The sequence below is a fragment of the Crotalus tigris genome, unplaced genomic scaffold (assembly GCF_016545835.1).
Source record: "Crotalus tigris isolate CLP2741 ecotype Arizona unplaced genomic scaffold, ASM1654583v1 scf7180000024359.8030256, whole genome shotgun sequence".
In the NCBI taxonomy this organism is placed as follows: Eukaryota; Metazoa; Chordata; class Lepidosauria; order Squamata; family Viperidae; genus Crotalus; species Crotalus tigris.
The window spans coordinates 2,291,110-2,317,800 of record NW_024100528.1 but is presented as its reverse complement, the minus strand read 5'-3'; the positions used below and the strand labels follow the sequence as shown (position 1 = coordinate 2,317,800).

Sequence of the window (26,691 nt, the reverse complement as noted above, 5' to 3'; positions counted from 1 at the left end):
TGAATTGGTAGAAATGGTTTTGATTTGCCTGAAATTGGAGATTTCGCTGGTAGATGTGCAATTACAGCTTCCTATTGGCTGATTTTCTTAACTCTGGCTTTTATTTGCTGATTTATTATTTTTAGTGCTTCATTGATCTTTATCCCTAGGTGATATTTCTTGATCAGGTATTATTTGGTCTTCTTGTTTTTCAGCTTTTTTTCTTTCATCTGTTCTAATTTGCTTTATTAGTTTGATTTTATTTTCCAACCAGATATTCAGTTTTCACAATGTGCTGTTTAGATTTTTTTTCTTGTTGATTTTGCAGCCAAGATTTTCAGTTGTAACTACTGTACATCAATTGGTTTATTTCATTCAGTGAGCTAGTGCTTATCTTTGATGTTATAGTATTGGCATCTTTTAATACTTGTGCTAAATGTTTTTTTAAAAAATAAGCTTCAATGCAAGCAACATTCTGTTGTTTTTGTGCTGTTCCAGATGCTCAGCTATTCTTTTGCTTTTTAGTTAGACAATTTTGTTCTTTCTGAGGAGACGGTAGAGGAGAGGGTGCTTTGTTTCAGAATGACAATAGTGATGCTGGCTTTTTCTAAGATCTACTCTCTCTGCTTTGTTTCTACTGTTTGAGATACTTCTGGCAAAGCTTTGATTTCTTTGCTCTGAGTAGATCTTTGCAGTTCTTCCAATTCTATTCTGTGAATATTTATTTTATATTATAACATTCATATACAGTAATATAGCACTGATTGGCTAGTTTTCATTCTGTTGTTTTGGATTCTGGATGTTGTTCTTTCTAGAACTGATACATCTTTTTTTCAGATATCCCCTTCTTATTGGACTTGATTTGTATTAGCAGATCATTATTTCTTTGTTTTTAATCTTTGTATACTTATGACCATTAAACAACCTTTCTTCCAGTACTTCTGCAAATGCTGGCACTTGCTGCTCAGCCAAAAATTCTGTGTCCTATAGCCCACTTGTTACCAGATGGTCAGCAGCTCAACACCTAACGCAGTTCTTGTTGTCCTGGACAACAATCAATCTGAATGATTATTACTGAGATTTAGAAAAGTTTCTGAATTTTGTTTTATAGGGGGCAGAATTCCAAGGACCTCGCAGAGTAGACATTGAGGAAAGGGAAAAATTAATTGCACTTGTTCAGCTGCAAGCCCAAGAAGCTGAAGTCTTGAAAGAAGAAATAACTCTCCTGAGTCGAAAGGATGGTCGTATCTTCCCAGCCTCTCAAAGTCTTTTCCAGCGAGATGAGATTATAGATTAAACAATATCCTAGTTTCACTTCATGTATATAGCCAGCAAAGTGGCTCTTGAGCGTTTACCCTTATTTTATTTCTGGAAGAAATGCTCTGCCTTGAACTATTGTTTAGGTTGAAATGTAACATTGTATCCTCTCCTGACATGCAGTGATTGAGAAAACCTGTACCATTTGAATGACTGTCTTTCCTACAGTTATTAAAGATATAGAATCATTCTTGATAAAATAAACTGTATCTCTCATTCTTCTAATCAGTTGAGTTCCCTGTGGATATATGAAGGGAACTTAAAAATCTTCAAATTGTTCTATTTCCTAACCCAACATACATATTTGTACATGTCAAACAAGCAATATTCTGCAAATGAGAATTTGTTCTCCCAGCTTGCTGATACATCTGCATCTTTATCACAGTATGAAACAATAATATATTACTATCCAGTGGCATGCTGCACATGAGAAACTTTGGACTAAACCAGATCCAAAGTAAGTCACCAATAACCTGAAAAATGGGGGCAAGCCTTGGCATTCTGTCAAGATGCAGTTGGCTGAGAAAAAAAAAAATCATCTGTAGAGGGTTCCCATGTCATCATATTCCTTTTGCAGTATCTTAAATTGTTACAGACTTTGAAATTGGCAATATCACTTGCTAGCTGCTCAGCTATGTGAACTGCTTACAATTTTCATAGCTAACATATGGACATATTTTCAGATTCTAATTTAACTTTCACATTATGTAGTAAAGCATATGGTAATAATTATTTTTTAAATGCACTATTAAGCCCAAATTTCAGCATATTACTTCTTTATAGTACAGTAATCTGGCTTTTAAGCAGTCTCACTTTTCAGTCCCTTTTTTTTTTTTTTTACTTGCAGTAGATACTTGTTGCATTTATTCTTCTTTTCCTTTCTGAGCATGTCTGGTTCCATGTTGGTCTAGAATATTTTTCAGAAAAAGAGGAATGGTGGAAGCCACAGCTCTTTTTCTTCAAGTCTCTTGAAAGGAAGGGAACAGAAGGAAAGGGGAGAGGAGCTCATTTTGGGGACACTTGGAAAAAAAAGCAGATAACTTAGAGAACCCAAATGGCACAGAGAGCTAGAGATAGTGTAGATATAGCAAGCCAAGCAAGTATTGGAAGGCAGGGGGCAGAGAGGGAGCAACATTAGCATGGTGGGAAATCAGAGACACTAGCTAACCCCAAGTGAGAGATTTCCTAAGTGAGAGAGCCTTGGGTGCCAACCCCTCCCCCCCAATTGTAGCTTATCAGGGTGGGTAGAATGACCATTTGTTCCCCACTACTGGTACAATGGCAAATATGAGCTCTATAAGAGTCTCTGAAATGATTGGTTCCTAGATTGATAAAAACTCAGGAGACAAAACTAGCTGTGTTCTTCTATTATCAGTAAAAGACTTCCTTAGTCTTAAAAAATGAAGAAGTCTCCACCTGGATGTTTTAGAAATAAATTGGTTCTAAATAGCTTAGTTGTTGAATTCATGTAACTGCATCACTATACGTCTTGTTAAAGAACATTCTGAAAATTTTGCTTGGAAATAATTACTCTTAGTTTGTGACAGTTGCCAAAGAGCTGGACAGGAGCTCTGGAGGAGAAGCACAGGAGGAGAGAGAAAAACGAGCACAGAGATTGGTTCTTCTTTCCCCATTTCTGGGCTATGCATTGTAACAGCAGTTGTACCTGGCCTTCACAGAACTCTATATGATTGCAGAAGAGGAATTCATGTTTTGCAGAAATACCGTGTTTCCCCGAAAGTAAGACCCAGCCTGATAGTAAGTCCTAACTTGATTTTGGGGGGTGGGTCTAATATAAGCCCTACTCCAAAACTAAGCCCTAGTTTTGGGGTGAGGCGCACCCCAAAAATCAAGCTGGGGGGGCTAGGGGGGTGAAGCTGCCCCATGCGCCCTGCATCCGCTTACCTTAGTGGTAGGATCATCACAGCCGGGCCTCCCACACCCCGACACCTGTTACGCTGATGCTTGATTTCTTCTGTAGCCGCTTGCTGCCGCTTGCTGCCAGACGCCATGTGGCACATTGCACCATTGCCACTGTCTCCCATGCTTTGGGCTGTTTCTGCTTGCTCGCACAGCGCTTCGGGATGAAGCTCCATGTGCCCTCCTGCCGCCAGCAGCAGATGTGGATGAAGTGCTGCAGGAGCAGCAGAAGCAACCCAAAGCACTTCACAAGCAAGCAGAAGCGGACTGAAGTGTGCAAGGAGCGGAAGTGGCCCGAAGTGCTGTGCGAGCAAGCAGAAGTGGCCCAAAACGCTGCGCGAGCAAGCAGAAGCAGCCCAAAGTGGGCGAGGAGTGGAAGCAGCCTGAAGCACCATGCTGTATCCTGCCGCAAACAGCAGCAACAGTGCAATGTGCTACATGGCATCTGGCGGCAAATGGCAGGAAGTGGCCACAGAAGAAATCAAGCAGCAACGCAACAGCTGGGAGGCCTGGCTGTGGTAGTCCTAAGGTAAGCTATTCCCCGAAAATAAGACCTGGTGCCTCTTTTGGAGGCAAAAAAAATATAAGACTGGGTCTTACTTTCGGGAAAACATGGTATACTAAGGAAGATTCTTTGGATGGTAGCACTGTAGGATAGTAATTTTAAAAGAAGTTATTAAAACATAACATGGAGAAATTTGCTTGTCTTTCTATTGAAAGCTTTTTGAGTAGTAGAAAACTCTGGAATCAGCACGAATGTATTCTAGTCAATACATTGCCCTGCAGGTATACTTATAAAATGTGGCTTTCTTTTATTGAATGACTCTATCTCTTGTTGATTCGTAATTGAAACAGTTCAGTGAACTTTTTAAATTAAAAGAACTGTAGGGATCATTTTACAGTTGTCAAGATTTAAAATGCAAACATATATTTTAAAAAAACAAGTTCAATAAAAAAAGAGAAATGCTTTATTTACTTCTGAAGCATGGTGGGTTTTTTTCATTACTGACACACAGTATATATATTGTTTTTAATGCAGGTAAACGGTGCGTTAACTTTTGTATTTGGCATTCTGCAGTGAAAATCTTCCAACACGATTATAGAAAAAGATTTTCCCATAGTTTCATCCTTAGACGTACAGCTCTAGCAATTGAAAAATGAAGGTAGCTCTAATGCCTTTTTAAGACATAAAGCAGTAAATCTGTCTTTTCAAGTCCATGATCTAACAAATATATATATGGTTGACTTAGTCTTGGTTTATTCCCTGCTGTAATTTTCACATGTATAATTTCTCTCTGTAATTATAGAAGGCACATGTACATCTATTTACAAGTGCATAAATATATAAATAAAAATGTAATATAAAAATAAATAAACTTTTCTCTGTTTAGAATAATCTTTGTAAGGCAGCATGTTCCTTATCTGATGCTGGAACAAGTATCTGAGGAATTATGCAATGGCAGGCTATTTAAATATTTCTCTGAGCTTTCTCCCGAAGAAACATCCTCTGGATCTGTGGGCCACACATGTCTTCTCTTTTGGCATAAATCTGTTCCTTCTGTGTGTTTAACAGGTACTACACCGAGACAGCAAGTGGAATCTGAAAATACAAAGAATAAGAATCAAATTGTATTCTTTATAAGACTCTTCTATTCAAAATATTTTGAAGGGAAACCAAATTGTAGCAAACTCTGAGATCCTGCATAGTTTTTGGGGGGAAACAAGATAGGAATATATCCTGATATTTATACATGAGAAGACATGAGCTAATAATATTAAGAATTACTGGTAAAAGAAGGTAAATGTCAGTAATTTTCACTGGTATTTGATTAATAAAGAAATCTAATCTACATTTCTATAGCTTACTAAGATGCATATTAATAAAAGCTTCCTGGCAATCACTGTTGACATTCCAGTTATTTCAGAGCCATACCAATCCATTTACTGATGGCATAAGAATTGAAACTTTTAACATTTTCTAGATACAACTTAAGAGGAAAATCCTTTGTTTAATATTATGAGTTACTGGCAAAGTATACAGATTTTAGCTAGCAATAGAAATAAACCATAAATGTGCCATACCTAATGAGCAAGCCCAATTATTAATAGATTATCTCTTGCAAATGCTTAATTTTTAATAAATATATAACAAAGAACTCTGTGTGAATAGAAATATATTGTGTCTATTGAACTTCCCTTATTCTGCTCTTCATTCTTCTTCAAACCAACACTTTTTCTCCTGGTTTTAAAAAATACCTGAGGTATGTCTGGCACTGACCTGTGTGGAAGACAGGATTCCTCATATCTTCCATAGTGGAATTTCCTATCTTTCTTTGTGGTGTTGAGTGACACAGGCTAAGGAGTTGTTCATGATGGTGGTGTTGATGTTGGCAGTTGTCATGTTGCTGTAACAGTTTATTTATGGAGTCATCTGGCAGACCACAGAGAAAAGAACTGTGTTCTGGTCCAGGACTAGTAAGTCTAAATATAAGAGACAGAAGCATGTGAGGACATCAATGATCCAATTACTGGATTTCTTATGTACAAAGATTGTAAAAATAAAACAGAAATTGAAAAGTTCTTAATTTTCTTTCATATTTGAGATTCCAAATGAAAAGCACTCTTACAAATTAATATAAAGTAGAGATATTCATTAAGTGTTAAAATGCTAATTATTTCTTAGGACGACCAAATTTGTATGCATTGTAAAACACATGATTTGAATAGATAAGTGAATGTTCTATAGATAACTAAAGTAAATATACTCTAAATACTCAAATGCCAGGATGTGTCTATATATACTAACATCAGAATCATGCAGATACTCCATGAAAGCAAAAGTTGAAGAACTGGATAGAAACAGTATTGATATTTTTGAATGTTAGTGTTTTAAGAAGACCTCTGAAAATATGATTAGCCAAGAAAACAAAGTTCAACCTATATTTCTCACTTAAAGCACAAATAACCAGATTCAAATTATCATACTTTGAACATATTATGTGAAGATGTAGCTCTCTAGAGAAGGCTATAATTCTGGGGAAAATGGAAGGAAAGAGAACCAGCAATAAGGTAGATGGAATTAATTAAGGCAGAAATGGGTGTACAATTGGAATAGCTGAAGAATTAAACCAGGGATAGATCATCTTAGAGAGAAACCTGTAGTTTCCAATAATTCATACAAAATTGAGTCCTATAATCATATTATATGTTCTAATTATATCAAGAAGCTACTTTTTTAGTTTGATGTGTTATGAAAAAAATCTTTTAGATAACCAAAAACTATGATTGTACCTTGCTCATACCTGAGTAAGAAGAATCAAATGACAGCTTCAATATATTTAATTTTTCAATCTACATTTTAAAAAAGACTTTAGTGAAAAAGATTGCCCAATAAAATATAGAATAGCATCCCATTCTTCATCAAGCCAAAGAAAAAAATATCCCATAGAAATAAACCATACCTTTGGGATTCAGGTAGATTGTTTCCATTTTGTAGTGACCTCCCTTGCAGAAAAGCATTGGTTTCATTTTGCTGAGAAAAATAAGCACATTAAAAAAAAGTCAGAGAAAGTTTAAGGATTAGATGTCAGATTAGTTTAAGTCAGCCAAGTCAAGAAGTGATGCAGCAGGCACTCAGTTTTAATAATTTAGCATTACAAAAATTAAGCTCAATATCCACTGAAATTTTACATTGGAGTATTTTAGCATGCAAACAGATCTTCTGTTATTTATATACAGAGTGAATATGGGGCTTGCTTCTCCAGCTATAAACTCAAAAATTCTACTTTAATCAACTATTCAGAATTTTTAAGTACAAAAGTTATTTCCTTATTACAATTGAATCCTCCTTTAGTTTAAGTAGGAAATTGATATTTCTGGCAAATTTTCCTTTGACTTCTATCTTGTAAGATAAAGCAGTTGTAGAAATATCCAACACTGAATATTAGCCAAAATTTTATGAGAGGCGCAAGAAGTAGGTTATCTAACAGTTTCCAAAGATTTACCTGTTGAGCTTCTTCTGAGTTGCAATCATATGACTTTGCATAGGAATATCCAACTGTAGCAGAAGGAAAATAACCATTTCCACCATTTGCATAATGTAGACCATTAACTTGAGGAGTAGAAACACCTCGCAAAGGCACCATGGTATACTGGCAAGATGGTACTAGCAGTCCTGCTCCTGGAAAGCCCAAATCTATAGCCTGTTCTGAAAGAAAGAAATTTACAGATTAGACTGGGAATATAGATCAGCTAGTACAACTGTTAACAAAAGATTTAGACTGGACCTATATTTTTGTCTTTGTACCCACAATTAGATTCCCCTTCACCAGACAGCATGCTCTCTGGCTCTTATAGTATGCAATTGAGAGTTCTGGGACTATGTTGCAGAGAATAAAAAAAAATTTCCAACAGCTAAATCCTACCTTCCTGCTCATACCCCATCTTACCCCATTCATTGGATTATATCTTCAAACAATTATATAGATAGTCCTTGCTTAATTGCTCTATCTGTTTATTGATCTTCAAAACTAGGAAGGTGTTGAAACTTAATGAGGAGTCCTTGCACTTATGATTGTTGTAATGTTCCTGTTACTACGCAATCAAGATTTGGATGAATTGCAACTGGTGGCTGTTTACACCATTTGTGCATAGCTGGTTTCCAACAAGCAGAGAATGGAGAAGCCAGCAGTAAAATTGCAAGTCATGCTATGTGATGCTTCACTTAACAACTGTGTTATTTAGGGATGATGTTCCTGGTCCCAATTGTAGTTGTTAAATGAAGAGTACCTATATTGCCATATAAGAACTCTGTGTTAGACTTTGATTATTTATATCATTTCTCTCTCTCTCTCTCTCTCTCTCTCTCTCTCTCTCTCTCTCTCTCTCTCTCTCTATCATCTACCAGTATGCAATTATGCAGATAACAATAGCATTAGCAATAGCACTTAGACTTATATACCGCTTCACAGTGCTTTACAGCTCTCTTTAAGTTTACAGAGACAGCATATTGCCCCCAACAATCTGAGTCCTCATTTTACCAGCCTCAGAAGGATGGAAGCTGAGTCAACCTTGAGCCAGTGAGACTTGAACTGTCGAACTGCTGGCAGTTGACAGTTAGCAGAATTAGCCTGCAATACTGCAGTCTAATCCAGTGATGGCGAACCTTTTAGAGACCGAGTGCCCCAAAACTGGCCCTGCCCTTGCTCCACCCCCCTATCCCCTGCCCCGCCTGCCCACAGGACCACTCACTGCCTTCAGGGCCCGCCGCAGATCGCCCAGGCAGCCCAGCAGCACTATGGCAGCCACACCCTCTGCCCGTGCCCTGCAGCATCAACTGTATGATGGGGTGTGAGGACAGAGTCTTGTCTACACTGCCTGGCTGCCATGTCTTTGGCTGCGCTGCTCTGTGTGGGCCACGCTCAGGGGCGACTCTCCTTCAGGGGGGCTGCTGGAGAGGAGGGGGGAGGCAAGCCTGGGACAACAGCACATGTGCCCACATAGAGGGCTCCGAGTGCCACCTCTGGCACCCGTGCCATAGGTTTGCCACCACTGGTCTAACCACTAATCAATTAATTGCTTGGGAGCTATGAAAAATAATATGAAATCCCCTTTTTGCAAATTAATCTTGATGTCAGGATATTTTGGATTATTATTAACTTAAGCAGCAGGTAATCAAATTTGGGGGTTGTATATAGCTCTAAAAATTTCAATCAGCTCCCTTTTCCAGTTGGAGTCTATAAATTTCAAATCAAACATGTACATTCTGTGCATGCAGAAAAAAATCTCTCTCAGGAAAAATTGATACAGTTTGGCTCTTGGAGGTACTTACTTTGCTTAGACCAAGCTCTCCAAAGGCAAAATGGAATAAAAACCACAATAATGAGGACAATGGAGCACAACACCACACCTACAATCAAATATGACAGGTCACTGGATCGGGCCATCATGGCTCCTGCCCCTAAGACAGTATGGCCATTATTGAGTGGTTGGTGCTGTATGGTAGATATTGTAGATGGTGGAAGACGACCAGGCAGTCCTGCTGATTTTCGAGCTTCAGGGGTGAAAAAAAAGCACTATTAGAGTCTCATGTTACATAGGGCCTTCTCCGTTCTTCAATTTCTTTCTGCCCAAACTATTTTCTCATCCTTTTGTTTCTATTCATGTAATTTATAGCTTTATATTTTAATGACAAAATATCCATTTCCTCCTAGCACAAATACTGATGATTGGAATGATGGGAGATATAGTCCTTCCCATAATGCTATATTATTATCATGTGTAATTCTTTCCAAGTAAGAAAGGATGAGTTGCCCTGATGGGTTCTGGATGATGCCATGGTCTCAAAGTTAAATATTTTTTCCCTGTGGACTAAAATCAGATTCAGTGATATGCAAACACCAGGAAGCTTTGTACCTAATCAAAACATCTATCTTAAGCATACAAAAGAACAAAGTCTTAAATAATGGGGAGGGAGGTTGTTGGGTATTTCTAGTATTGTCTTGAGAGAACTGAAGATACTAGAAATACTGACAATACTAGAAAGGGACTGCAAGTTTTGAAGGAAAGACCAAAGGTCATGAAAGATAGCTTGAAAAACTACTGGAATCTCAAAAGCCCAGAAAATAGGTTCCCCCCCCCCCCACTTTCCTCCCTAAAACACAAGCAAATCTTTCAGTGATAGCACAGAAAGAAACTGCATGAGGGAAGGAGAAAGGGAGGAAGAGAAACAGATAAGAAATTGTCTAGGATTCCATTTGAAATTTTATAAAAGTATATATTTATAGTTTGCTAAACTAAAGCCACTGTATATATTAAAATAATTCAAGAAGAATTGCATGTGTATGTCCAGAAATTCTTGTCCCCTTTTGTCACGCTGACACCAAACTTCTAGTCAAGTTTGCATCCTTCCTGATGCTCCCTTTCGTTGTATGCCCAGATCATGAATAATGTCTGTTTTGAGTATTCAGACCACAATGCACAAAGAGGTCGGTAACCATTTCTGCTATTCATTACTAGGATCAACAACAAGAAATCATATCTCAAATTTAATAAATTACTGTTTAAGAGTTTACATCTGCATCACAGATTCATTTTTTTTTTCATTCTTTAGGCCAATCTGCTAATATTTAGTGCTGATCACTTAGCAGTTATCTTCTTCTTCAATGATATTAAGCTGTAAGTCTGTTTACTGAAGAAGTGGGAATCTGTATCCTGCCACAGATTGGTGAAATCTATACCCAAAAGCTCTAGCCAGCATGGCTAATGCTTTGGCTGCTGATAACTAGCTTCAGACAGATCAGGAAGGCCACACATCTTACAAACCATATTTATTCAATGGAGCCTCTGTGAGGCCACCAGGGAAAATCATATTTATGTTATATGTTTCAAGTTACTGAAATGTGATCTATTCTGTTAACCCATCTTTTTGATCTTTAATATATAAACATTTTGAAATGTCATTTTGGGGTTTTATACTGACATTTTTTCCACCAACTAGGCTGAAAGTTCTAAATATTTCCTGTCTTGCTTGTAAATTTTTCTGTCATCTAATACCAGCAGGGGCGTATTCTTCATCCTCAAATTGGGTACATAATGCATTTGTAATTGAACTTTTGTCTTTGTTGGTTTTATACTGTTTGCTCAGCAACACAGTGTATTTTGAGACTTCTATTCAAAATTTATAGCAGATTAATCAGTGGTTACAGATTTTCTGAAGATTCTTTAGCACTAATTACCTTTAGTTTCACACATCATCACATTACTAAATTCACTTTCTCCACCTTCATTGAAACACTGCATTTTAATGTCATATGAAGTCTCTGGCTGTAGGTGGCTGATAGAATGCCAGTATCGATCACCTGAACAAAAGCAACACACACAAGGGTTACTTTCATGTCTCCTCATCACTCTATCCTAAGACTATATAGTAAATGGATATTTATAATATCAAGGCTAATATGAACATTGTATTCTATGGTAATCAGTGAAAACTATGGAACTTTTCTTTTCACTTGTTTGAAAATACATCCCAGCACACTCTTCCCTTTCAGGTTAAGCAATTTTATCAGATTGCAAGAAAGGAGTAATAATTTATTTCTAAATTTAAGACAAAGAAATAAAGCTCGAGATAAGAAAAGAAACTAAATAACAGTAGTTTACATCAAAGATATTCACTACATTTCTGCATAGCTTTCTTTCCCTGTAAATATCCTTGCTTCCACCAGATCTACACATTTTTTCACATCTACAAATTGTTGCATGTTGTCTTTAGCACTGATATGAAAACTGTTTTTTAATATCAGCTGACTGATTTTATACTACTTTGTATTTTATTGCATAAACAGGTCTGCTCCTTAGCAAATAAATAAATAAAGACATCTTGTAGAAAGTAATCAATGAAATCTAATTATTTCTTACCTTCTACTACATCTTTTTTATAATCACTATCATTATCGCTATCAGTTGGTCGATAATATATGTAAAATCCATGAATTGGTGTATTGTTATTGCTGGCTGGGATATACTGCAAAAAAAAAAAAAATCCAGCAAAATGAAAAATAAAATAAACAAAAACAAAACCACTCTTGTAACAGAATAACTGTAAGGAAACTGTTGATTCAGGGGAAGGAAGAGGAAATATTTTCTTGCTTTTCTAGCACTTGCTGATTAAATGGTCAATACAGAATAGCTGTCATGATGGAATTAGAAAGAAAGTGGAGGTTTTATCATGGATCTAATTGGCATCCATAAGCCAAATCCTGGGTTAAGACTACCTCCATATGCAAGTGCAAATTTCACACCTATTAATTGACTTACCAGCTAACCTGCACAAAGTTCTGATAAAAGGCAATCAATTAATAGGTGTGAAAGGCTGAAGGTACGTTTATTAGTACAGAAAATTACTTTTCTTTATATATTCAGATCTGACTTATTTTCGTGTTCATTTTACTTAAACTTATATTTTTATATCAATTAGGATGAAAGCTAATCATGCTCCCACAGACCTAGAAGCACTGAACATTGCCATGTTATATTTTAGAAAAAGATCTACAGCAATAGAGAAATCTATGGTGTTGCTAATAATCATAATTTGCATTAGCAATAAAAATAAGATCATAGGAACTATCTTCTGAGAAATATTGTACAATTTTAATTAGATAAAGTTTACTACAGTTTAAAAATAGTCCCATCTTTGCACTCCAATTATAAGTTTTCTATCACATCCTTACCATCCATTTTAGCATGATGGTTGTCTCATTAATGGCATCAGTGAAAGTGATATATGGACCTGCAACAGGACGCTCATATGCACGATTGCTGTAACCTGATACTACATAGGGTTTAGACGCAGCACTAGGTTCACTCTCCCCCAGTATGTTCAATGCTCGCACCCGGAATTTGTAAGATGTGCCTAAAGGATTGGATGAAAAGCAATTGAGAAAAATGGTTAGCTAGAGCAGGGGCTCCCAACCTTTTCTATATCCCGCACCCTTAGAATGCTTCTGATATATTCTCACACCCCTTACAAAAGTTCGAAATAATGGCAACGAATTATGCATACACACTATAATTTTGAAAACCCAAGTTTTTCACACCCCCTGGAATATCATCTAGCATCTCCAGGGGGGTGCGAGCACCCCTGGTTGGGAACCCTGAACTAGAGGAATAACATCTGACCATTATAATTTCTTCCTGAAAACTGGGCATTATATTCTATTGGCATTTCCTTAGTCCACTGACCCAAAAAACATAGCAAAAAACCTATTTTCATTTTTTTTCCTTCAAGCAATGAGGTCTGTCCCAATACTCAGATAATCACAGTTCATATCTTCTGTTGAATGAAAAGACCAAATGAAAAATGAATTGAAATGAAAAAGACCATATCTTACATGGCAGTGAAGTGTCAAAGATACTTACTGACTATTTTATTTTTTTTATATGCCAAAAGCATATTGAAGAATAGATATTTCTTGGCCTTCAGAAAGGAAGTAAAAAACTTGGCTCTGCAGCCTTGCTTGGGGCGCACAGAGGAGCCTGCAGCCCTGGGGCTGGTTTGCTGCCTGAAGCCCTCCTTCGCCTTTTAATTAATTTTAACATTTTTTGCCTTTTTAAAATATGATATAGTGTTTTTATGCTTTTAATATTTTATTGTACACTACCCAGAGCCCCTATGTGAGGGAGATGGCAGATGGAGATGATAAATAAATAAAAAAATAAATATTTAGAAGTAGGGAGAAAAAAATACATATGGGAACTGTGTTTGCTTTCAGAAGAAACAAAATGCTGATTGTGCCAAATTGGGATATACATCCTTCCATAAAGAGACATAACCCATCTTGGGTTATGGTCACGAGATCCAAATTCGGATGCTTGGTAACTGGCATGTATTTATGATTGTTGCAATATCCCAGGGACATGTGGTCACCTTTTGCAACTTTCTGACAAGCAAAGTCAATGGGAAAGCCAGATTCATTTAACAACCATGTTACTAACTTAACAACTGCAGTGACTCACATAACAAATGTGGCAAGAAAGGTCATAAAAAGGGGCAGAACTCACAACTTTCTTGCTTAGCAACAGAACATTTGGACTCAGTTGTGGTTGTGAGTCGAGGACTACCTGTATTTTCTTTCTCTTTGGTATGAATAATAAAATGTTCAGTTAAAAGCATATTATAGAAAGTGCAGAAAAGTATGCATGCTGGGAAGGGTAAATCTACCTTTTTCTAAGTCTTTAATTTCCACAGAGAGACGAGAAGGGGGGATGTCACTCCTGGCTAACATCCAGTCACCAAGTTTCTTCAGTTTCTTATACTCCACTCTGAATGCCTGAATGGGAAACCCACCATTCCCACGTGGTATCCAAGTCACATAGGCAGATGTCTCAGATGCTACTGAGATAGTGGGACGATCTGGAGCTTCAGGAGCTGTAAAGATTAAGAAGGCTATATAACGGGTATGAAATGAATCTCAGCTTTAGATTGGAAGAGTAAAGCTAAAACCATTATGGTTTGCTTTTAATGTTCAAAATGTCAAATTCAGCATTTGTGAATGGAAAATCAATTATTACCTCATAAAAATCAGAAAATCCTATAACTGTTTCACCAAGTGATTATTTTATTTTACTTTAAAAAATATCATTGTTTCTTTTGATCACCATCCATAAAGAGAAGAGGGTTGTCCTCCAATAAGTCAGTGAAGGAAGGAATTTCGTCAGTCTGGTAAAGTGAGGGGCCTTGGTGCTCTCTGAGCTTGGTTGTTTTCTTGCAGACATTTCATTATCCAAATCATCAGTGCACCTATGATGTTACCTACTTTGGGTAATAAAATGTCTGCAAGAAAAAGAACAAACTCAGAGGGTACCAAGGACTCCTTATTTCAACCCTGAGCTGCCAATATGCTCTATTATTAGTTTGGTAAAGTTCATGAAAACCAGTTGTTTAAACAAAATTAAGTCCTAAATCCTAAGCAGAGAAGAGCAGTGATCTGGAATCTTTCCTGGCCTGACAGAAGGATCCAGTCATGTCCAGACTAGATTTGCGCACAAACAAATTTCCCAGCTGCTCTCTTTCCCTCCAGGCAGTTAGCATGAAAAGGTTGGTGACTTAATCAAATATGCCTTCTTACACACATACAGATCTTTATTTGTGGAACAGTTAGAGAATCATCAGGTTTGGTTTTAGCTGGAATTTATAAACTTTGATTGACAAGACGGGAAACTGGACATTGCATAGGATTTCTACCCTTATTTATATATTTTTTCTGTTTATCATTTTTGGGCAATTTCATCTTAAATGTAGAGTTCTCTTCCTTTGAAAGAAATATAACATATTAGTAACAAGAGATAGTTAGGGTCTGGAATGTGTAAGATATGAATAAGAATTGTTTTTAAAGTTTCCACCTATAGCCAATATCTGTCCTAGATTCATCAAATGCTCATCTAGCCCGTGTAAACAGATCTGGTATGTCAAAAAACAGCTAGAAATCTCAAATGTTTATTTTGTTTTCCAATATCCTTTTAGTTAAAAACATTTTTTAAAAAAATATTAAACTGTTGTTCCCTAATAATATGTGAGATATTTAATGCCAAAAAAACAATACTGTCTTTGGAGAGAGATATGACCTAATAAGGACTGGAGACAAGTGAGAGAATAAATAGTCTCTCTTTTGTTATTTGTATAGTCTTGTTTCTGACTTTTCTTCAATATTGCTGTCTGGACTTTTCCAATTCTTTTCTTCAAATAAACTGGCTTCTAGATCCCAAAAACATTGTTACTACAATTTTGAGATGACTCACGGGACAGGCGATTATTAACTGATTGGTTGCTACTTCGAGCGCCAATGCCCGGATCATCCTTCGGGAACTGCTGTTCTTTACTGGCAACAATATCTGGTTTTGGTCGTCGTCCTAAGCAAGACAAAAATAATTAACCAAGCAGAATTATATTAAGTGGTTACTGATGCTATATAAACTTCACCACTCTGTGGGAATTTGCATTCCAAGGAATTACATTGCTTTAGTTAGCATGAATATGGCAAGCTGCATGCTTTCTTTGTGAGAAAATGTTTTCACTGTAAGAAGTTAAAAGTTTCAGTTAACTTTTCCATTTTAAGTTTTCTTAAAAATATGACTGTGTGGATGATTTTTTTTTTGTAGACAGAGACTTTGCATTTGAGATGGACATGACATTAGAAAAAGTAAGACCATATTAGGGATTCTAGCCACCCAGAATTTGGTGTCATAATATGCATACTCTAAAACATATCATTAAATACCTATCAAAAGTCACATTACTGATTGCTAGAAAAGCAAGTATTTATGGAAAGAAAGCATATGTAACTAAATGCTAGAAGTAATTTAACATAGTTTTTTTCCAATATCGAATCCCAACCAACATGATTGCTGAGGAACTGAAGTCCATCACATCAAAGGAACACCAACCTGGAAAAGATCCCCTTAGTATCAAGAGAAATCAATTACTTTATAACAACTGCATTCTAAAAGACAGTTATTCTTTACCAGTTCTGAAGGTCACCATAGCTGTCTGGCCCTCTCCAGCACAATTATAAGCAGCCATCTCCACTTCATATAAACTTCCTGGATCCAATTTTGTTACACTCAAATGATACTGGTTGGCAGGGACATCTCGGATTATCCAGTTATCTGAAAAATTCATTACCTATTTAAAAAAAAAGATGATCACAATAATAAGAAAATATGACAAGTTTCATGGCAGATAAAGGTTATAAAAAGATTGTGTCTGAAGATGGATTTATATATTTATTTATTAAATTAAATTGCATAGCCACATATCTTATGAACAAGTATCTCAGGGGGTGCACAACAGAATATATAGCACCTTTTCCAATATTTGACTATCTAGCAATTATGGGCTTTACATATTTGGAGGGCACCAAGTTGGGGAACACCAAATTAATATTAACAAAGTTTAAATTGATATCTGAAAAGTTGAAGAAGCTTAACTTAATGCAGACAAATCTCAATATTTGCAAGTCCATGTTCATAAAAAATAAAATATCAGTAGAGAAATAGATCAGGAGAAGCAGAAACTAATTGTAATTAACATTAGTAATAATATTAAAATGTTATCACAATATATAATGTACATTAATGTTGTTAATAGTAATGTTGGTATCAATATTATACCGTGTTCAAGGTGTAAGGCCACGTTTAAAAAACTGAATTTTTATATACATTTTAGTACAGATGGTCTTCATTTACGACTGCTTTGGACGGTGACAATTCACAGTTACAACAGTGACAAAAAAGTAACTTTGTGACTAATACCTCTATTTATAACCTTTACAATGTCTCTCTCTCTCAGTCACATTTGCCATTACAGTTAGTTAGCACTTATTAGCCTGACCCATTTTTTTTCTCCTCACAGTGCAGGGATTGCCTAAATAAGTCATCTATTCCTGAGGTATTTTTCTTCTCCGCATAGCACATCCCTAAAAAGTGCACAAGTTAACAAGCTCAGCTCTGGGACCGTAATTAGTTGATTAGAATCTGCCAGTTGACTTGCAGCTGTTGCCTAACAATGACAAGATCCTAATCAATTTCACACTGGAGGCTTTTTTTGCTTCCTAAGCAGGAGTGCACTAGGCAAACAGCCAGCACTAACACATTCCTTTCTATGTGTATTTCCCATTGTGTGCCTGCTGACTGTCTTGTAACCCCTTCCTCCCTAATACAAACATTAATTCCATTCTTGCTAATTATCCTAGCACTGGGATGATGCGCATTTACAAAGGGCAGGGGAGTGGGGAAAAGGGCTGTAAGATTTGCTCTTTTAACCAGTGTCCTCATGAACTGAGCTCCAGAAACCTTATCTGTTGTTTGGATTCACCTGGCTATTTGGGGCGTATTTGTAATGGAAATCATGGATAATCTTGAGGAAAGAAGAGAGGAGATGTTGCCTAGGAAACTATCAGACAAGAGAGGCAGGAACCCACAATTGTTTAATGTCTAAGAAAGAAACTTGGCAACTGTCCTAATTGGTCTAATAGTTAAAAGGTGGAGGCGGATAGTTTATTCTTTCAGATGTTTATGGAGATTCTCATTCATCCAGGTCATGGATGCTTTTTCAAAACTGGACTCAGAACTGTCAGAACTGAAGAAGCTTCTTGGATGAGGAAGCAAAACGTCTTCAAGCAACACAAAGAAAACCCAGTTGCCTTTTGAAAAAGCATCTTTGTACTTTCAGCCTTGCAAGATTCGGTTGATGTAAACCTTACAATAAAGTAGATGGAGCTCATGTAGTTGTGTTTCCTGTTTGGTTTACCCAGGAAGACCAAAACTATCCTTCCAATGCTGTTAAGCAAAGGAAAGCTGGAGTAAAATTGCAAGCACCGTCACAGATATGTGATTTTTTCACTTAGCAACTGCTTCACTTGATGACTGAGTTGCCAGTTCAGTTGCAGTCACTAAGTGAGGACTACCTGTATTCTTTATGTTTGTTCTCTTTATTTGCATCTCTCCTTTTTGTGTATGAAGGCTATATAACAAAAAAGAGCTCAGAAAGTTTAAACACATTTAGAAATTTCACATAGCACAAATTAATACTGACTTCTTTTTTTTCTCATTTTTGTAGATCACTGACAGCTTATAATACACCATATTTATTTGTCCTACATTAATTTTATGGACTTCTGCTTTAATTTGGGCTGTTTGCTTCTGATAGTGTGGAAAAAAAATTAGTGATATTAAATTATTTGAAGCTCAGCAACTATGGTCACATTTGTAATAAAAACTAAACACATATAAAATTACATTTAATTAATGTAATTGTTTGCTATATAAACTATATTTTAAAATTCAGGATACTAAACTTGAAAATTTATGCCAAATTGTGCATGATGTATTCCCCATGAACTTAAATAGAATATATAAAATCCAAGCGCTAATTGTTTAAAAAATACTGTTATATTTGTGGAGAAAAAGGAAACATGGAAAGACTCTGTTCATGGCATCTACATTTTAGTAAAAAATGTGTGTTGTGAACACATATAAATGGGAGTTCAAGCTGTTTTGATATAAATCAATGTCTAAAAGTATTCATTTTGCATACCAAGCTACACAAGCTTTACAATGTGATCATTCATTAAATGATGACAAAGCAGTCCATATTATTTTGATAGCATTATTGGATTCTCCCTAAACTGTGATACCAAACCCTGTTTCAAGTGAAGACAGGAGCTCTGAAGAAGTCATGACAATTACAGAGTTGCTATAACCAGTTTCTCTGTTACATGAAAATCTTACTTCAAGGCATCATATTCCCAGTCAAATAAGTGGTGGGAGTTAAAAGGAAGAACTCTCTCACTCCGTGTAAAAAGGCCTTTACTATAAAAATATTTCCAATCAAAATTTTATCCTGTACTAAAATCATATTACTGCTAAGTATAAAGGCCAGCAGTGACTTCTTCTGACCTAAGAATTCCTAAAGAAGCTCTTGAAAACACTGCTCCAATCAGCAGAACAAGAAAGAAATAACAAACTGTAAGCAAAGAATGAACGCAAATTACTCCTTGGTGTGTGGTTGAGGCCTGCAGTCTGCCTCCCTGAGAAGAATAAATACAATGTAAAAGCAATGTATTAATTTTAAATGTTTTGCTCCAAAAAATTCCAGTAGTAATTCTCATTTTATCTCTTTTTGTTAAGAAATAAAGTGTTAATTAGGAGTTAGAATAATGATATGACAAATAAAAAGAAACGTAAATACCACAGCTAAAACATATACATGCTCAGAGTTGGTAACTACGAGTGTAGATATTTATCTTGTTCATCAACAGCCTCTTTCCACCACTTCAGATTTCTTCTCTGCTAATTTCCATCTTCATTTCCATAATTGTAAACTATCCCCATGGTGTTTCCCTATGTTAATATTGACAATGTTACTACTCCTGTCCACAACCTTTAGCGCTAGTGCACAGGACAAGAATTATGTCCATTATAAAAAGAAGAAAAGGCTGATTCTATATAAGCAGGCAAAAAAATATAAAATATATGGCACTTTCCATGGAAAGTATGAATTGATATAGCTGTTAATACATATAACAAAAAATAATAATTGGAGTATGCAAACCTTGCGATACTTTACAATATAGTAGAGGATAGGTGTTTTGTTATCATGCCGTGGTCGCCACAACAATTCATAGCCATCAGTTTTAGTAGTTCGAGGAGAGCTAAGTATGACTGGGGCCTCAGCTGGAGAAACCAGTTCTTTTGAGGTACACTGGACAGATGCTGTTGGTACTGTAGGTTTTGATTTCAAAAGAACAGCTTTTTCTTTTAGCATTTTTTCACTATTGGTAAACCTGGTAGATGAGGTGGCAGATTGTGCTGAATCTCCAACAGGTCCCTGTTGTGACATCTGACTTATTTCTGGAATAGAAGAGGGAAGACAATGGCCATGTTTAGCACTTGGAAAACAGACATTTTAGCAAATCCAACAAAATTTTTACAATGGACATCTTATCAGTCCCAACAATCAAGAAGAATGAAACTTCAATGTCACATGAATCTTCAGCAGGCATTAGAATATTTCTCCTTAATTTGGTATTGATCAAAATCAAGAATGGAAACAGTAAGGAGCTTAACACTGAAAAAACAAAGAATTAAAGGACGGAAAGGGAAATTGGAGGTTTCATATTGTCCTAGACAAATGGTCAAATCTTTGTTTGAAAAATTCCCATTGATGGAGGACCCACAACTCCAAGATACAGGCTGTTTTACTCTCTAACAGCACCGACAGTCTTTCTATTTTGGAACTCTCTCTGGAAAATTTCTACCCACTGGCTTTTGTCCTTCCCTTTTGTCCTTCCCCAAACCGCACTATCTTCCCTATGACAGGCCAAGTATTGGAAAACTATTATGTCCTCCCTTAGTCTTACAAGGAGAGACAGATCTCAATGATGATTATTCTGTTACCTTAACTTCACTAAAGACTTACCTGGTTGGGAAACTCTCAACTGTATCATAGCTTGTGCACTACCAACTTCATTTTCTGCCATGCACTGGTATATTCCTTCATCCTCAGGCCCTACACTAGAAAGACGAAGAGCCTTACGAGAGAGTTGCATTCGATGGCTGGAAAAGAGGGGAATTGCATTGCGCAACCAGACCACTGAAGGCTGTGGATTCCCTCGAACTCTGCAGGTAAACTTTGCACTTTGTCCCCAAGTGATGATCTCCTGGGATAGTTCCATACTAACCTCTGGAGGTTCTGAAAAGGAGATACAATTATACTGCCAGTCACTTGGAGAATGGTGAAAGAATGGCTATCTCTGAAACAGACATCTCTGTAATCTCTGTGAAGTTTGTGGCTATGATGCTGGGAAAATTGTACACAAAGAGAAATAGTTTTACCTTTACTTATAGTTGTCATCATAATCCTGTGTTTATAATAGAAGGACCTAGTATGTATATATGCATATATGTATACACACATATCTATACATACACACATATAAAATATATCTGTCTATCTATCTATCTAGTTTGCAGTAGTCTCTAATGCTCAATAGTGAGAGAAGCTGTGAAATGTATTCAGGTACACAGCTTCGAAAAGTGTTCAGATATGTCTAGCACATATGTCTAGTTTTGATCCAGAATTTTAATTAAGTACAAGAGTATTTATGGTTGGATAGCTATATTTTTTTAATAGACATGGTACTGTTTATCTGCCATGATTGCTTAAATCAGCGGTTCTCAACCTATGGGTCACGACCCCATTTGGGGTTGATCGACCATTTTACGGGGGTCGCCAAACAAGGCGATCCGCCATTTTTCCCCCTCAGGGGGCGCCGCCGCGCACGTGCGCCGCGCATGGGGGCGGCGGCGCATGTGCACGCTGCGCATGCGCAGCACGTTTGTGTGACGGGGTCGCCGTCACACAAACGTTGAGAAACGCTGGCTTAAATTGTATTAGATCTATTACATTTATTCAGTAATAAAAAGTGATTTCAGACAACAGCCCACATAGTTAAGCCTATATTTGCATATTTGTGGATTTTACAAGTTAGTGCTTCTCAAGAAATAGGGATGGCTTTATATTAGGAAATCAAGGGAATGAAGGAGAGATGCCAGAGAAACACTTCCTTCCCACTTTAATCCCCTCCAGCCAACAACTGAGAAATTAGAACTAGAAATTGATCACTATAATTAGTGACCAATAAAGTTGAATTCTGCCTATTCAAGGCCAGAATCTCAGATTTTGGAGAGGATATTCTGTCCAATGCTCTGCTCTGCACAGAAATCCAAATTAATGCACTATAAATGAAGAGCTTTTGTCTGAAATATTAATCCATTAATAGAACAAAAATAGAAAAGTTACAACTCTCCGCACCAAATACTTGAACATTGTAGAGAATGACACTTGCTGCAGCTTTCCTCCCTCCATTGTCAGCCCTACAGCTGTATGTCCCTGAGTCTTCCTCACTGATTGCGTCTATCAGAAGATTGCTGAGAAGGAACCTAGTTTTATTGTAGCCAGAGATACTAGAGCCGTCCTTAGTCCAAGTAACACGTGGAGGTGGAATCCCACTAGCCACACATTCAAGGATGAGGCTTTGCCCCTTGGTGATTATGATGGTCTGGGCCTCTGTGGGATAAATTATGCGGGCAGCCTCAGCTGTTGAGCCTAATACAAAAAGAAATCAGATAAAGCAAAGCAAAGTAATTATAAAACAAGACTGGCCAAAATAAATGGTTGCCCGTTAAAACATACTAAACAAAATTATAAAGTTTCAGCATCTTTCTCTTTAAAACTTTTATCACTAAAGATCTAAAACTTGTATTTTTTCTGCAAGTTATCAAAAAGAGTCAACCTCTAACCTGACATTTTCCTTTACAATTGGTAGGTACAATTCAGAATTCATAGTTCTGTCACTGATGGCAAGTCTTCCTGACCCAGAGGCAGCAAAGCAGGCCCAAACATGATACTGCTGCCACCATGCTTCACAGATTATTTGCCTTTTGCCAAACAATGGTTTTGATTTAATTGAGACAAAAAAATATATTTTGTCTCCTCCATCCACAGAACAAACTATGCAAACTATAGACAGACAACTATGTTCTTTTTGAAGAATAAGTTTTCTCCTTGCAGCCCTACCATGCATACCATTCTTGTTCATTGTTCTCCTGATGGGGGAGACCGAACACATGAACACAAGAGAGCTCTTTATTTCTTTAGACATTATCCTGGTGGTTTGAAACCTAGCATCTTGCCTAGATGAAACCTAGTGCCTTACTCTTGGTGTGGTTGGTGAACTCCTGGAAGGGTAACAATTATGCTGAATTGCCTCCATTTGTACACAATATGCCTAAGAGTGGATTGGTGGAGTTCAAATAATTTTATAACCTTTTCCAACATAGTGCACATCAACAACTGCTTATTATATGTCCTCCGAAATCTCCTTTGCTGAAGCCACACCACACTTCCAACATACCTGTGTTGTGAAGATCAGACTTCGATAGTGAATATTTAGAGTTCTGTTATTTAAATAAGGCAGGACTTCCACATTCACACCGTATTATCATCCCATTGTTTGAAACATCTGGCTCTAATTTTCCCTTCAAATGAACTGATAGTCCTAGAGGTTCACATACTTCTGCCACACACAAAGATATAGTTTGGGATCATTTTCCTCAAAATGAACAAGTTATGTTTTGACTCATTTGTTTAACTGGGTTCTCTTTATCTAGTTTTACTTCTGCAAGCAAACGATTTAGAAGATAGGACAGCTTCTGTTAGTTACTTTTTCTGGCAATGACTAGACTAGGAATATTTGCTAAAAATTGCAGAAGCATCTTTATAGTTTCTTTTTCCTAAGGACAAGGACAAGGACAAGGACAATCCAGCATTTTGACCATGCACAGTAAAAAGCAGGAAGGGTTTGTAAAACGTAAGAGGTCTCTTGAGACAACATGTGATACTACAAGAAACAACAAAAAGGGAGAGAAATGACTGTAACTCAGAGAAATATTTACAAAAATAAAATGCAATCTTTAGAAACAGTCATACTAAATGCAATAGACTCACACAAAAAACATGTGAATATGAGATAAAAAAAAGAAGGTGCACAAAGCAAGACAGCCTACCCTGAATGTTACCGGAAGCTCTACAGACTAGAGCAGTGGTTCTCAACCTGTGGGTCGGGACACCATTTGGGGTTGAACAACCATTTCACGGGGGTCGCCAAACAACGCAGTCCACCATTTTTTTCCCCTTTTCCTTAGCTGTGCTACTCCCTTTTATTCTATTGGCTTTTGAAAGTCAATAGAATAGACTCTCTTGAATAGAGTCTAATTCTATTGGCTTTCAAAAGCCAATAGGAATTGTCCAGGCTGTCTCTGCCCTGCTGAGCCCGCCAAAAGTCCCATTCTGCAAACGGTGCTGCAAGTTGTCTGCAGCGAAGGCGAGCTGTCTTGAAGTTTCCACCCCTCCCTGCTGAGCAACTACTAAAAATGTAAGTAAAAGAGGGCCAGGGGTGGGAGGTGGGAGGCCGGCGGGCGCAGGGAGGGTTGCTGGTGGGCATGGGGCCCGGCGGGTGCTTTACCTCCCTTGGGCTGGGCCAGCTGGTGGCCCAGCCGGTGGTTGGCCTGCGCCGTCTCTGCCACTTGCCAGCTACGCCTCGGCCGGCGCAGGGGGCGGCACCATGCATGTGCGATGCTCCTGGGCAGGGAAAGTCCTCGACTTACAACCAGTTGGGTAGTCCTCGACTTACGACCGGTTGGGGGTCACGGCATTAAAAAGGTTGAGAACCACTGGAATAGAGATTCCATCATTCAACAGTTTTGAGCCAAGGAAGCCAAATATTCAGAAATAAGTCTTACGTCTCACACGGAGTTTCTCACTAGACACAGATGTTTTTACTTCCTGGGTGACAGGGTTGTAGGCTGCACATTTGTAAGTTCCTTCATCATCCTGGCTGGCATTGACTATCTGAAGATTCCCAGATGGCATGATCAAGTAGTTGTCTATTAAGATAAAGATATCATTCAGAACCATTTTCTGAAGAAAGAAGCATTTCTACTTCTATTTCTACCATGGTACGGATAGAAAATGAAATCTTTTGGCTGAGTTTGCTGCAATTTGCAGCAAAATTTAAGTTGTTTGAATTATCTATTAACTTGAAAATCTCAGAAAACAAGAAATGGAAAAATATGGCTTAGAACTGGAACACTGCAGTCTATCTCAAATTAAAATGAACCATAGTGGAACAGTTCTCACACTATTGTGGTAGTGTATAACTTTTGCCTCAAAGTCAACTAAAAGGAAAAGAAAAAGGGGGGAAATGCACAGAAACTTCCTAAAGTCTTGAACTCCATAAAATTGAGGTTTATCTAATGTACATATAATGTACAACTACTTGCAAATTTAAGATATTTTGTGACCTTTTTTTGAAAAACAGGGTACTAAATACATTTTTAATTGGAATTAAATTGATCTTCTACCAGCCCTTGCATCTGCCTGTCTGTATATATTCGTGCAGTTCAGCCAAGAAGCAATTGGAATAGCTGTCAAATTCCCAACTTCAATATTTTCATATACATTTATTTCAAACCAAAATATTCCATCCTGTTACCTGATATATCTGTTGTGGATTGGTGGAATGAAGCAAAGCTTGGCTTCAAAATGATTCAATAAACAATCAGCATTTAACGTCTCTAAGATTCCTTATACCTTCCCTTGACATCAGACATAGTATGATCCACTTGTTCCTAAAATTTTCTGGCAGTCAAGCCTACTTTTTACAGACTATGTTTAACATCATGTGAATGTGATAGAAGATAATAATACAATTATGAAATTTCTACTGGATAATAGACAAAAATGTGCATATACCATGGAGTCTTGTATATAATACCTAGAGTATCTTTTTAAACCAAAGAACAACTGCAAAGATAAACAAGAAAACATAGAGATGTTGAAATTGGTTAGAAGAAAAAAAACTATCTTCCCTAATTTGGATGCCTTCAAATGCATAGACTTCCAGAATTCCATAGCCAGCATATCACTGCTTAGATTAGAATTTTGAAGACTGAAATCCACTTATCTGCAAGTTGCCAGGGCTGAAGTAGGATAAAATATGCATGATTAATTCAGTTGCTTCTTCTTCCATCATCAGTCATAGCTCACCTCTAGAGGCCTCCAACCATTCTTGCTTCACACTGTAGCGAACCTGGGCTTTTGGATGGCTTTCAGGAAGGTCACAAGCAATCACAGCTGTATTTCCCTCATCAACTTCTATTACATGCTGACCATCATATTTAAAGTCTTTGAGATCTATTAAAATTACAGTAAAATTTTAGAAGAAACAACAAGGAGTTCTAAAAGTAGGACAAATGAATAGTATGGTTATTATTGCACTGGGCCATTCTTTAAAAGGCAAATTCACTTCAACTTAAAGACTTCCATTTGGAACCAATTTTCTAAAAAACACCTAAAATTATATTCATCACAACATTACATTATATATTACATATTTTTGGAGACAGCAAAATGCAGTGATATATATTAAGTAGTTATTATGCCTTAATGTGGGTCGGACACGACTTCGCAATTAACAACAACAACATGCCTTAATGACCTTGACTGGTGCATTTTTTAATTTAGAAAACTTTAGTAGAACGCTTTCTTTTTCTAAGGATTGATAAAATAGAATATACAAAGCATTTTGAAATGTTCCAGGCATATAATTTGGTGAAATGAAATTTTTTGTGTGTGCAAAATAGGATATTTCATATATTTTAAAGCATTTTGAGCTAAAGCTTCAAATCAAAAGCTTTATGTTTATCTTTGTAGACATAAAGCTTCAAATATTGAAAATAGAAGGTTTTGCACTTAGGGTAAGATGTTTCATAAAATCTGGCACCTGAAATGTTTGAAGATAAAGACAAACCTGTGTTATAAATCATGACAGCAGTGACTATATGCTCCAATGCAGT

At 36.9% G+C, this 26,691-nt stretch overlaps 2 protein-coding genes across 4 annotated transcripts in view; one reads left to right on the top strand and one right to left on the bottom strand.

Moving 5' to 3' along the window:
• Nucleotides 1–1,496, top strand: part of CFAP44 (cilia and flagella associated protein 44) — a 65,690-nt gene extending 64,194 nt beyond the window's left edge. The window contains exon 35 of the mRNA XM_039327374.1: nt 1,091–1,496. Within this exon, the coding sequence (XP_039183308.1) occupies nt 1,091–1,276 (186 nt within the window). The 3' untranslated portion in view covers nt 1,277–1,496. The remainder of the gene's footprint in view (nt 1–1,090) is intronic.
• Nucleotides 1,497–4,161: 2,665 nt separating this feature from the next.
• The window catches only part of BOC (BOC cell adhesion associated, oncogene regulated), a 76,134-nt gene continuing 53,604 nt past the window's right edge, over nt 4,162–26,691 (bottom strand). For all 3 annotated transcript variants that reach the window (XM_039327376.1, XM_039327378.1, XM_039327377.1), the window contains 16 exons: nt 25,883–26,029; nt 24,577–24,720; nt 22,088–22,381; nt 20,693–20,965; nt 19,826–20,124; nt 16,237–16,396; nt 15,514–15,624; nt 13,937–14,143; nt 12,447–12,628; nt 11,635–11,740; nt 10,953–11,075; nt 9,047–9,268; nt 7,221–7,423; nt 6,678–6,748; nt 5,495–5,697; nt 4,162–4,816 (listed from right to left, as the gene is read on the bottom strand). In XM_039327376.1, coding sequence (XP_039183310.1) covers nt 4,635–4,816; nt 5,495–5,697; nt 6,678–6,748; nt 7,221–7,423; nt 9,047–9,268; nt 10,953–11,075; nt 11,635–11,740; nt 12,447–12,628; nt 13,937–14,143; nt 15,514–15,624; nt 16,237–16,396; nt 19,826–20,124; nt 20,693–20,965; nt 22,088–22,381; nt 24,577–24,720; nt 25,883–26,029 — 2,927 coding nt within the window. In that variant the 3' untranslated portion in view covers nt 4,162–4,634. The remainder of the gene's footprint in view (nt 4,817–5,494; nt 5,698–6,677; nt 6,749–7,220; nt 7,424–9,046; nt 9,269–10,952; nt 11,076–11,634; nt 11,741–12,446; nt 12,629–13,936; nt 14,144–15,513; nt 15,625–16,236; nt 16,397–19,825; nt 20,125–20,692; nt 20,966–22,087; nt 22,382–24,576; nt 24,721–25,882; nt 26,030–26,691) is intronic.